The sequence below is a fragment of the Hetaerina americana genome, unplaced genomic scaffold, assembly GCF_022747635.1.
Source record: "Hetaerina americana unplaced genomic scaffold, ioHetAmer1.1.p SCAF_11, whole genome shotgun sequence".
NCBI classification, from domain to species: domain Eukaryota; kingdom Metazoa; phylum Arthropoda; class Insecta; order Odonata; family Calopterygidae; genus Hetaerina; species Hetaerina americana.
The window spans coordinates 9,373,683-9,387,193 of record NW_027286181.1 but is presented as its reverse complement, the minus strand read 5'-3'; the positions used below and the strand labels follow the sequence as shown (position 1 = coordinate 9,387,193).

At 37.1% G+C, this 13,511-nt stretch overlaps 1 protein-coding gene across 2 annotated transcripts; it reads left to right on the top strand.

Moving 5' to 3' along the window:
* The first annotated feature begins 1 nt into the window (after position 1).
* Pex2 (peroxin 2) lies at positions 2-11,359 on the top strand. Of its 2 annotated transcripts, XM_071599377.1 has the most exons (8): positions 183-203; positions 319-396; positions 2,869-2,967; positions 3,400-3,462; positions 3,909-4,088; positions 4,184-4,384; positions 6,301-6,501; positions 11,102-11,359. In XM_071599377.1, exons 3-8 carry the CDS (start codon positions 2,938-2,940, stop codon positions 11,225-11,227), a joined length of 801 nt encoding a protein of 266 aa, XP_071455478.1. In that variant the 5' UTR covers positions 183-203; positions 319-396; positions 2,869-2,937; the 3' UTR covers positions 11,228-11,359. The 2 variants fall into 2 exon arrangements, with proteins under 2 accessions (XP_071455477.1, XP_071455478.1); XM_071599376.1 differs by lacking the exon at positions 2,869-2,967 and having other exon boundaries at positions 2-203.
* The last annotated feature ends 2,152 nt before the right edge of the window (positions 11,360-13,511 follow it).

Sequence of the window (13,511 nt, the reverse complement as noted above, 5' to 3'; positions counted from 1 at the left end):
TTGGAAAGAGGCAAGAGAGTGAAAAATTTTGTGTAAAGATATATGTTTTAATCGGCCATATAGTTGATGTTAGGGATTAAAGCTTAATATATGGATATCATGTAGTTCTCTCCGCAAGGGCCCGATGGAATATATTGCCGTATAAAGTGTTATCGTCAACCATGAGAAGTATAAACCCAAATTACGTTCCCAGGGTTGTACAGGTGCGTCTTGGTATTTCTTATCCGTTATCATTTGGCAGAGGATTTTACTAATGTGATTGCTTTGGGTTTAATTTTGGAAAAAAATAATGCAATGACTCGGGCTTTATTTTTTTAGCTGGATGCTGTCGATCTGGACGAAGAGGTGACACGGGTGTTGAAAAATCAGCTTTTGAATGTCTTTAAGTTTTCAGGAGTAAGTGTTATTAGTATGTCTACTAGTTACAAAATAATCATTACTCTAAATTACAAAACAAAGTATATATAGGGAGCCCATGGTTTTAAAAATCATTCTTATCTCAAAATAATATCCTTGCAGCAACAGCTAACCCAGGGGCAGGGATTTAGCTATCTAGACTTTGTACTCAATGTTCAATTACCGAGTTATTTTCTCTATGTGTATTGGTGTTCGCTATCCTCTTTCAATTATGAGAATTCGACCGGTAAAATCGGTTGTGAATACCATGTTATGGTTATTTATGCTTACTCGGGAATCCTGTTTTGTTGTCTATTTTAAAGCAACTGTAAATTTTGGAAACCCCCAGAGTCTTAGAATTCAAGCCTTTCCACTAGAAATAATATACCCTTGTTACCCTCACATTTTAAATTGTATTTCAAAGAGGAGGGTGTTGATGGCGGGGTACTCTTTGGGTGAGGCTGCAAAGAAAATATTAGTAAAATTTTTCATTCGTTTTTCTACATTCCTGCCAAATATAGTTTTATATGGAGTTTGCCAAGTGGCGTTATCTAATGGTGACCACTAAACTAGAAATTGCTTGTTTATGGCATTATGTTGAATACAAAGAATTAGGAAAGTAATCGAAGGAGTCTGAAATAGTTTAAACCAGCTAAAATCCAAGAATTTTGATTATGCCCTATCAATTTCACCTAAAAATAGGAGTATTTAGTTTCGTGATACAAGTGATACCTTGAAAAGAATTAACCTAATAAAGGACACTCTGACATGATAATTTTTAAAACCAAGTGTATGTGATGGCAATACACTTTAATAGGATAGCTACTTCTGATTGACGTGCTTTGATTGTGGCTATTTTACCTTCCCCTTTGACAGTCAAAGTTCAAATAATTCATAGTATGTAAAAGTTTAATCTGAAAACAGCTGGAAACAGTAACTGTTTAGCATTATTCAGTGTTGTAGTTTATTTTTGTTGGTTACCTATGCATCGAAAAGATCCATATCACTGTCATTGTTTTGTGGCTGTTCAAGCATGTACTACAGCAATTAGTCTGACTTTTGAACTATTGCACCAGTTAATGTTGAAAAATATGTATAAATTAACCATATATGTCATGTATTTCAAAACTAGATGAATGTGTGCCGTAATTTTTACCGTATTTTCCCATCGATAACGCGCTTCTTATGTATGACGCGCATGCAGAACTTTTTAGTCACCATGTACCAGTAACATCATGAATTTTGTCTATGCTTGGATTTTTTCAATTTTCTTTGCATATCACGCATCGTCAATTTTTCGATCATCTGAACATTTTTGTTAAGATAACACGTGCATTATCGATGGGAAAATACGGTATTTGGTATTCTACAGATCATGGTAGGTTTTGAATGATCACAGGCTTCACATTGGTACAACAATGATTTCCTTGTCTCTTAAGAAAACGCCACCTGACCTTAACCACTACATTTTAAGTCCCTCTTCATCTCTGCTTACTTTCTTTCTCCCTTCAATCTGTCCAGCATCTCTATCCTATTTTTGCCCTTTCCTTGCTCACCTAACATTCTCCCCCTTATCACAGTCTTCAACATCCCACTGCTGATCAATATTCTTTTCATTCATTTTTCCTGCCTCCTTAGAATTTCTGCAACCAATGCCCTCTCCTTGCCAACCATACCCAGCACCTCCTCATTTGTATTCTTTTCTCTTCAGTTAATCTTCTCCACACACACAAATCAAAAGCCTCCAAATACATACCTACCCTTCTGTTCCTATGACCATTTTTCGTTGCAGTAGTACATAAACACACGCCATATCAAAGTTGTAATGGGCCTTTTCTTAACGTCCGCACTCAATGTCCCTGTTATCAATTCCCTCTTCCTTGTGAAAGCTACTTTGCCCGATGCAGTTCTTCTCCTTACGTCCGTACTACTTTGACCATTCTGGTCATAAAGTTGTGTGCAGTAAGTAAATTCAAAATTTATCATAGAAATATTGGTGGTAGTAATGGTATTAGAATTATAATTCATAAAGTAACATGAGCAATAAAATATTTTTGAAGATATCTCAAGTAATTTGAGACTGGGTGATTCTTTGGTTAGTCATTGAAAATCCTTGTTTGTGGAGTTTTCTTTGGCTATTTGTGATCATTTTGGTAGACTTGAGTTAGGCATATTAAAGTTATTTTTCTTCCATGTGTTTAAAAGGTAGATTTCAATGTGATGTTTCACATGCATTGCATATTCTCATGATGGACAGGTAGCTATCCACTTTATAATTTTTTTGGTCCTGATTTTTAGTTAATCCTCAATGATTTAAGAGAAGCAAAGAAAGTTTCAACTAAGGGTCATGGTGCAATTCATTCCAACCTTTGTTCATAACTTGTTTCCTTGACCTCTGCGGTGTTTATGAAGGGTCATGTGGGCTATGCTTTTGGTGATATTCTATAGTCAATCTTTTAAAAATATCTGCAGAAAGAAAGGAGGTTCAGTGTGGTGTTGAATGGAAGGATTTGAAAAAAAAATCTAGCTGCTTTATGCACCATGGTTATCAAGAAAACTAGCATTATTCAGGTAAATATCCAGGTATTTGGTGTGACTACTTCAAAACTTAAGAAATCATGCATTTTTAGTGGGAATATTGTCTGTGGAGATGTGCTGGGAATGAATGTGGTGAGAAGAAGTCACGCATCCCAATAGTCCCTATCCTCTTTCATGGAGTGCCTCAAAAATACTGTCGGAGACTTATGAGTTCAAACCCCAGAACCTTTGGCATCTGGGAGGACATATTCTGTTTGATTCATCTTGGAATGGGTGCGGTTCTTAAATTGGGCAACTTAAAAAATGTGCTTTGACCAGTGTCATTTATCGATTTTAAATTACTTTTTTTGGTTTTCGGTCGTACATAATTTTTGAATCCTCTTGAAATTTTCTTCGATTAAAACATATTAGTTGTGGTGCTTCGGCGTACAGGAAGATTTACAATGCTTTTAATTTTTGTGGCAGACTTCATTTTTGACCCAATGGGAACCTGAGCTGGACCTTCTGTTGAAGCTGCTGATCTGGAAGGTAATAATAATAACAATGCATTTATTTGTCTAGAAATTAGGTGCTTATTGGATATTGTTACACGTTATTTCTTAATAATTTCGATGGAATTTAGCTCGGTCTTCCCTGGAAGAAACAGTAGTAGTGCTACATATATATAATATTTATGTATGTATATATATATTTATGCATATATATATTTATATTTATGTATATATATAAATATATTTATGTGTATATATATTTATATTTATGTATGTATATGTGTGTGTATATATATATATATATATGTATTATATAAATATATATATGTATTTATACACACGTCTTTTCTAAAATAGAAAAATGCTATTGTTGTGAAGCAGTTTGATGTTTTTTTAAATTAAAAATAATTTTTTTGTTAAAAATTTATTTTATTTGATCCGATGGTTATAGCATAATATTTATACCCCAACTTTTCCCTTTAGTTCTCAGTGATAAAGCATAATGCCACTTTTGGACATCAGTTGCTTGGCCTTAAATATGGAGGAAAGTACAGTTATAACAAAGCTTGGCTCTTTGCATTAATCAAATTTGGATCCAAGTACTTGGACTCCCGATCCATCGAAATATCTAGTTTGACATCATCCAGAACTTCAAAGGATTTGGTAATGTTTGTTTACTTTTCATTTGTTATTTTTTAAATATTTTACTATTTGCACTTCTAAAATTGCCTCAATTAATAGGTCAACTTTCCTTTCAGATTCATAAAACTACCCGATATTTGAATATGGGTGTCCAGCTTTTTAGTTTGATAAACTTTTTAGTATTCCTCAGGAAAGGGATATACCCTACCTTTACGTATAGACTTCTTGGCCTTAGAATGGTTCCTATTGATCCTGGAAAACGTCGTTCAATAGGGTATTCCTTCATGATGAGGGAATTACTGTGGCATGGATTTGTTGTAAGTTTATTGGCTGAAACTCTTATAAATAAATTTTACTTTTGAACCATTGTTCTAGCAGTGATTATTTTAAAATTGATTATGAGAATGGCACCATCGTGGTTTCATGGTCACTGTTGCTTCATCTATGCTTTTGTGAATTTTGAGATTATCTGGAATACCATATTGTTGTGTGTTATTAAAAAAAATGGGGATCAAGATGGTGCGGGGGCTAATATACTGGCCTCCCACCCAGAGGGGCTGGGTTCAAATCCCAGCGGCGTTGAATATTTTTCAGAGGTATCTCGATCCCTACTTGAGGTGCTTTGTGGACGGCACTTTGAGTGAATACGCCATCCGTCGGATGGGATGTTAAGTTTCGGACCCCTTGGCACCTTTCGTAAAGAGTAGGCTAATGCCGATGCCAGGTTTCTCTCCACCCTTCATCCTTTCCTGTCCATCCCCTTTGGCACAAATGACCTCAGCTGTCAGTCGCCTCCCCTAAATACTACTACTACTTATTAAAAAAATAATTATGCTTAATGTGAGGTAATTGTCACGTTGAACTATGCTTAGGGTAACAGAATCTGACGAAAACTTGCGAAATGGGTGCATGTGATTGCCATGTAATTGTAGCTAAGAGTTGCTTGGAGAGAGATTAGAGGAGGAAGGGTTTGTTGTAGGAGCTTTTATGGGTGGCGACTAACAGCTAATGTCATTTTTGCCATTAGGAATGGATGGGTAAGGAATGGTGGAGAGAAACCCGGCATTGGCATTAGCCTACTCTTGTTGAAAGGCGCCAAGGGGTCTGCAGTTTAATCCCCCTTCCGACGGACGTCGTACTCACTCAAAGTGCTCTCCACAAAACACCTCAAGTAGGGATCGAAATACTACTGAAAAATATTTGTTGTCTCCAGGATTTGAACCTGGGCCCTCTCGGTGGGAAGCATGTAGAGGGCCAGGCCCAGGTACAAATCCTGGAGTAGGCTAGTGGTGACTGACATAGGAGAAGGAGAGTGAAATAGGAGGGGGATGGGGGATTGAGATGGTGGGGGGGCTAACGTACTGGCTTCCCACCCAGAGGGCCCGGGTTCAAATCCCGGCGGTGTTGAATATTTTTCAGAGGTATCTCGATCCCTACTTGAGGTGCTTTGTGGAGGGTACTTTGAGTGAGTACACCGTCCGTCGGATGGGACGTTAAGCTGCGGACCCCTTGGCGCCTTTCATAGAGAGTAGGCTAATGCCGACGCCGGGTTTCTCTCCACCCTTCATCCTTTCCTGTCCATCCCCTATGGCGCAAATGACCTCAGTTGTCGGTCGCCTCCTCCAAAAACTACTACTAGGAGGGGGATGCCATAGGGAGAGAGAGTCTAATTCAAAGTATTAAGGGAACAACTTTATAAGATATGTGGGGTAGTAGTACGTAAGGAAAGACAATGGAACTCCTTTTTATCGTTCTGTTTTGAAATATTACATCTCACAATTTCTTCACTGGAAAGAACCTTTCAGAACTATGTGTATAAGAGCTTTTTCCTTTATTGCAATGTCATCTCCGCTATAATCCCACATGCTGCTTCAAAGACTTCTACATATGTGCTGGTTACGTAAAGATTTGTTCAAGCATGAAAGAAACTCCTGAATCTGTTTATTGTGCACTCTCTACATTTTCCATTGTTGTCTATCTTGCCAATTTGGTAGCATTCCATAATTGGCATCTTAAATGCCAAAAATGGACTTTTACTTATGTTATTTAAACTATTATCAAGTCTCTGGGAGTCTGTTTGTCTTAATTTGAAAATAATTCCATTTTATTGCTGAGAAAATTGTGTAAAGTAAGAGGGCAAATTGAAAATATTCCTTGTTCTGCTAATAACATGCGTTTGATGGAGTGGTCATTCTGTTTATGCAGTTTGAAAATTGTTTATTTATTCCTGCAGGAATTATTGGCAGTTACCCTACCTCTTATCAATTTTCGCTATGTGAAAAGAAAAATATTCAGGCTATTTGCTGGCAAGAAGTCTGTGAAGCCCAAGGATGCCACCCTTGACAAGAACTCTCTCTGTGCACTCTGTAGTGAGCCTCCGATTCTTCCGCATGTAATTGGATGTCCACACATTTTTTGCTATTATTGCATTAAGGTAAGGAAAAATAATTTGAAATTAATGTCAAATGTATCTCAAGAGCTTTTATCGTTGTAAAGATTGGCACTTTGGAACCTCGCTTAACAAGTGCCTTGCATAGTGAGTAATTCACATAATGAGACAAAATATTTTCTAATAAATGACTCGTACTGAGCAACATTTCACACTTGCAAATTTTCTCCTCTCAGTGAGTAATGAGGAGAGGGAGATTCCTGGAAGGATTTCATGCCAGCTGCTTCAATTCGTGTTTAACACTTGTTCCACTAGTATCTTGGTGTCGCTAGTCATATATTTTTCAAAACTTGTGTTTAGACTAGTAATTTGTGATATTTTTGTTGAAACTGAAATAATATTTTGTGCATAGTTTTGAAAATGACCCCGAAGAAAAATCCGTGAGAAGAAAGCCATGAGAGAATGAATAACAGCAGAAATTAATAGTAAAATCATTGAAAATCGAGAATAAGGTGTGAGCATGGCTGATTTAATATGCATATCAACAATGACGAGTGACAAGAAAGTCTACCTAGCCGTTACATATTCTCAACAATGCTTTAAGTTTGTTTATCATATGGGTAAATAAAAAGCAATTGCAAGAAAACACTATTAATGAGAACATAATTTGTATGAAGTCAAAATTGATTTCCGATGACTTGGTTAAGAAAACATCAATGGGCAAAGAAGAAGTATTCAAGGGAAGCCGTGGGTGGTTCGAGAAGTGTAGCAGAAGAACTTGAATAACAGCATTGTGGGGCATTGTGAAGCAATATGCTCTGACTCAAAGGCAGCGGAGAAGAATATCATTGGAGACTTCAAGAAGCCTGTAGATTCTGAGGGTTACCTACTCGAACAGGTTTTTAATTGTGGTGGGATGGGTATCTTCTGGAAAAAAATGCCTGAGCGAACCTACATATAACTGCAGAGAAGAATGCGTTGGCTGGCCACTAGCCAATTAAATACTATCCCTCGCTGCAATTTTTTCCCAATTTAAGCGGTGATTTGAAAATTAAACCCCTTCTTGTTTACCATTCAGAAACTTTGTGAGCCTTCAGGAAGTGTAAAGCCCATAAGAACCAGCAAAATATGATGTGGAGGGTCATGTGAAACTGTTGCATCACGTATTGAGAGGCAGTATATAATAAGGCAGTGGCAATGCGTGCTGCAAATTTATTTAATGATGATGCTGTGTTGCATTTTCACAAAATTTTGAAGCATTGTCAAAAACAAACGTCTCTAGACAGCTTTCTAGTGAAAAAGAATTGGTAATGTATCATAGATAATAAACATTATGTCAATTCTATTTTGTTTTTTTTAGCTTGATTCCTGATTATGGACTTGTTATTGGGTATATAACTAAAAATTTGTCTTTCAAAATTGGTATTGGCTGGTGGTGAGATAAGAGGAATGGAGTTTTTTCTTTTTTATTGGATGTACGAGACATATTCATAAAGCAAGGGCCGTTTGCTTATATTTAAATATTGGCACTTCAGAACACAGTGTTACTCCTGCAGTGCCGTCTGCTGATTCATTGAAAAGCTATAGTAGCATTTGTTTTGTTTCAGAAGTCGTTTGCTTGTCCTTACATGCAAACAACAATGTCTGCGACAATTGTTGTCCCGCCAGCCGTGAAGTGCATTCTGTCATACGATTGATTCTTGTACGCAAATGGATTGTCGGCTGCTGAAATTCAGCAGTAGTAATGCCTTGTTTATGGACCTACAGTTATGAGTGAAGGAAAAGTTAGACAATGGAGCCGTGATTTTAAAAATGGATGAACAAATGTCCATGACGAAGAGTTAAGTGGCAGTCCAAGTATTCTGACCGATTAAATTGTTTTGCAAGTGGAACAAAAACTGCTATGTGATCGTTGATTGACGATTAATGGCCTGGCTGAACAATTTCCTCAAATTGGACGCACTACTGTCTACAATATTGTCACGGAAAACCTCGGATACCACAAATTGTTTGCAAGGTGGGTACCGAAACACTGCTGCCAAAACCAATGAGAAAATTCAAGATTTTTGTTGCGAACTCTTTGACCACCTACCGTACAGTCCTGACCTTGCACCTAGCGACTACTTCCTCTTCTGGCACTTGAAACAGTGGCTAGGTGGACAACGTTTTGAAATCGAAGAGGAACTGAAGAATGGCGTTGTCAATCGGTTCAACTCGCAGGCAGCGATCTTCTATGCAGAGGGGTTTAGGAAGCTGTTGCAGCGGTACGAAAAATGCTTATGAGTGAACGGCGATTATGTAGAGAAGTGAAGTAGGTTTGTAGCTAAGTAAAAGTGCCAATAAAATATGTTTCATATGAGTATATTTTTTCCTGTCACCAAATGGCCCTTACTTGATGAGCATGCCTCATACATACTAAAAATAAAGTTTCCGGGAAGATGGAAAAAACATGACAGTTCATGAGAGGGAGGTTATTTAAAGTGTTGCTGGTGAAATGTGGGGTGGAATTTTCTTTATATAGATGGGGGAGATTGTATCACATTATGTCAAATTGGAAGGGGATTAGTGAGGATGCTTATTTAGGTGGTCAGGTGTAATGTATCTAAAAAGAAATCACGATTTTCATAAGGTATTAGGGGATCATTGGACTCTGGTTATGGAAAGTGGTATCACTCTGGATGGATATAACTCAATCAAGCGACTCTTTCCAACTTTATCAGAAAGGGAGGAATGTGGTGGGGAGAGAGAGAGACTGAAGGTTGGATGGTGAGTTATTCTTAATTGGCATGTTGCTCCCTCTTTAGTTGTGGTGCACATGTTTCAGAGGTACACTTTGCACACTCACAGGTTTTTTGCACGGCAATAAGTGCTCCAAAATCACCCTCGGCAACAAAGGTACAATCAAAGTGGAAAGATCCACTGCATATTATCTGCTTATGCTGTTTTGTAAGCTTTTTCCCACATTTTGGTAGTCTGGAATTTTAGGAATCATGTGATAAATTGGGAAAGCATTCCAATACATCCTGTTTGATCACTAGCCAGGCTGCAACTTGATCTGAAGTCTTTAGGCAAAACAAAATAAGGCAAAAAATCCCAGTCAAGGCGAATGATTTTTACACTCTGAAATTGTTGCATTGAAATGCACATTAGCGGATGACTCCGTTAAAAGTTACTGTTGCGGCATCTCCCACAGTTTCTTTGGAAAACAAAGTAGTGTTATCCTTTAGTTATGAGTCAGCCCAGCCACATGGTTTAGTCCCTTTTGTGATTAAGGAGAATCACAATTGCTGGCAGATCAATGGGGCACAACCCAAGGGAAAACGGCTGCTGCTACAGCATCTTCTGTTCTTACATGGTATGTATGAAAAGTATTGGGAAAATTTGTGGAATAATAGATTAATTCCAGTTACAGTGCCTCAAAATTCCTCAAAGTATATCCCTGGAGCATTGACACACTTTTGCCAGCGGCTTTTCCCTGACTCTGCCCCCTGGTAGGCAGACTCTGAAAGGCCCTTAAATAATATGCATGCAAGATTCTTTGATGACCCTTAGGGTCCATTGTGGTGTCCTTTGCGGTGGAGGATTTCACTTTTGAGAATAGGGAATAGTTTGCTGGTGCCAAGTTGGGACTGTAAGGGGTTTTGGGAATCTTTGCCAGCAGATACTCGACTCTGCTTTTGGTCATCCACCAAGAACCTTGGAATGAGTTGAGCGCAAATCTTTCACGTCGCCAAATTTTTCGCTGATAATGTTGTGCACTGTCATTGTATCAATGCCAATACAATCTGTGATGATGCATGCACTTAAATGACGTTGTGAATTCATGCTCATGTCTAAGGAAAAAATTGTTACCAATACTTTTTATACAGACCTTGTAGTTTGCTAGAGCTTTTATGGGATAGTTCATTGTCATGTTGCCTAATGGATCATGAAAGGTCACGGGAAGGGGTCTTCCCAATTTCAGACATTGATATAATTTTTGAACGTCGTATTTAAAAAATTCAATGCAAAATTTTACTTATTATTTACATACTATTCCATGATTACTATTATATTTATGTTACTACTATGACAATATTGGAGTAGGTTATGTAAATATAACGTTGTAATAGTATTGTCTCTTTTTACATTTTTCTAAGCTACGAAGCTTGTGGAGCCTTGTGTAGAAGTAAATGACCTTTTTAGGTAATGAAGGAAATTGTGTTCCTATTTCTTGGCTACCGTACATTATATTTACTGGCAAGGTATATATCTCACCATGCTGCTTATTTTTACCAGTGACCTGTGAAAAGTTGTTTAAGTAATACCATTTAGAGGAATAGAGAGACCAGGTAAAGTGTAGTTTGCTGTTGTCAGTTGGAGTTTGGTTTCTTGAACTTAGAAAACTATAGAGATGTACGAGTATTTAAAATACATTATGTTGGATATGCTTTACACTTTCAGGCTTTACTTTGTGGAATTGCTTGAATTGTCCATATTAAATGAGTTTTTAATTTTCCGCAGACTTTCCTGTGTCTGTAAAATAAAGTCTGCGGAAAATTAAAAACTCATTTAAATGGGCATTATGTTGGGATTTGATATTATTAGAAAGTACTTTTCACTCATTGCATTGGCCATTAATTATGGTAAATTTAATGTATTCCAGGCTCAAATGACAGCTGATCCTCAATTTGAATGCAATGTGTGTGGTTTTTCTTCTGAAGATTCCATTCAGCCTGTGAAAATGGATACTTCCCAGGGTGGAGCCCAGAATTCTGATATGGGCACATAATTAAATGTTAACTGAGGGTATTATTGGGAAAGTGCATGTGTATGCTTATTGTTGTTATTTTTGTTTGTTGATTAATAAGTGTATCACAAATAAAATATTCCGGTTATTTTAACAATAATTTTTTGTAATGTCTTTACTTAATCTGACTACGATATTGAGTATACGCAAAGTCATCGGTAGGTAATCAATAAAAGAAGGTGATCAGTGATTATGTTTGACTAGGGATTATGTATTTAATTATTATATTTATATTTTTGTACTTCATTGTACTTGTTGACAGTGAATTTGGTGTATTTCGTGACGTATCTTTAAAAGGTTGCACTTACTGCTTCATGCATATTTGCTTTTGAATACCACAATAAAATGGCTACATTTTTTGTGGCTCATGATAGTAGTTTAAAAAAATAATAAAGGATTAATTTGGGATAATTTTAAAAATACAGGAGTGACCTAGTTGTTACCATTTTTGGCATTTGTGAAATAAAAAATCATTGAAAGTGACAATCATTATATGGATGCCCTGCTCTTGAACTGATTCATGTTTTGACATTGCAACCTTTGTTATATTGTTTGAATACGCATGATCACAGCCACAATAGACTTGGCCATTGAGGGGCCAAGGCTATATTAAATAGCTATTCATATTATACTAATGGTTATTGCGGGAGTCCATTACTTGCTGAAATCAATTGCAAATTGTAGGATTGGTGAGGTATGTTGGTAAGGTAAGAATAGGGTGATGGAGGAAGGCTGGACTGGAACTCTGCAATGGCATCGTCTTTCATATAGAAGGGTGCTAGGGAGTCGAATATTTGCAGTTCCCATCTTGGACCACGTGTTTCTTACATGAAATACTTACCAATTGGCACTCAATCCTTTAAGGTATGGCTGAAAATGCAGTTGGCTGAACACAAACTTTTGGCATGGAAACTAAGTGCCCTGGATTCTCCTCTTGTGAAGTTAAAAATTTATATTCTTAAGTATTGTTTGAGCAGCTCCAATAAAACATAGTAAATCATTCTTGTCATCAATAGTTTAATATTGATGTCTGGAGTGATTCAATAAGGTATATTAGGCATCCCCTCAGTTTTTAATTCATTTTTCAATCCAACCAGGAAAATTGCCTAAGAGGAAATTTTTGCATTTTTTACAATATGTTATAACATGGCATGACTGGCTTAATTTATTTGGTGACATCGTATGGTGGTTTCATCAACTTTTGGATGACACTAAATATGTGAAAAACAATTAGTAAAAAAATAACTTATTGTTGTTTACTCAACATGTAACATCATTACATCGAGTTTGAAACCATTGAATGCATAAAAAGTAAAATAAGATATTTTATTTCTGAGATCCAAAACTTACCTAACCCTGTAATATGTGCATTACATATAATATTAATGCATCTAATATGAATAATTTACCAGCTATATCATGAGGATAACTTAAAAAAAATGTTTTTCATGTCAATTTTTGTCTGGTCTTTATTATTTTGGTATTCCGAGATGGATATGAAAAATATTTTAGTTTAAAGCTGTCAACCCCCTCGCTGTGACCTTACTGGACTCTCGTGAAGACCGATCCTTAGTTGTAAACGAAACCGTTGCAGTCCATACTACTAAGACTAAGTTGTAACTAAAAGTTAAAGTAACATTCTGCCCGTGGCACCTGCACTTGAATGTAACAGACGGAGCTTGATGGAAAAGACGCGATGAATTAAGAAGAGCCGGAGACGGAAGGTGAAAAAGGAAGGAGGTTAGCGAAGAACGTGATACTGTTACTTTAAGTCCATGACGTCAGTGATTCTCGGGACGAGAGCAAGTGAAAGTGGTATCTTCTCCCACGCTTGAAATGCGATGTATGTAATACTGTGATCGACGCCAAAGCAGTTTAGAAACATGCATATATTTAAAAGAAAGCACGCAACCTCAAAGTCACTAACAAGTGTCATCACTCGTGTATATCGGCGAGTTAGCTTCGGCGAGTTAGCTTCGGCGAATGCGATTGTAGGTCATAAGGACGATCGGGTTGTTCATACTCATTTTGCGGCAGCTCGCATAGTGACTTCGTGTCTGCGCGTGATTTTTTTTTGTCATTTTACTTGCCTACGCGGTTGCTTTCGCGGATTTACAGTCTAGCGTGGGACTGTTTTGATTTCTGATGGGTATTAATTTGAGTTTACTCAATGAGATTCCATGAATAGATAGCAAATTGAATTGGGCATTGCCGTTGAAAACCTATGAGGAAATAACGCTACTATGTGTATGAGGAAGTGCCAGCA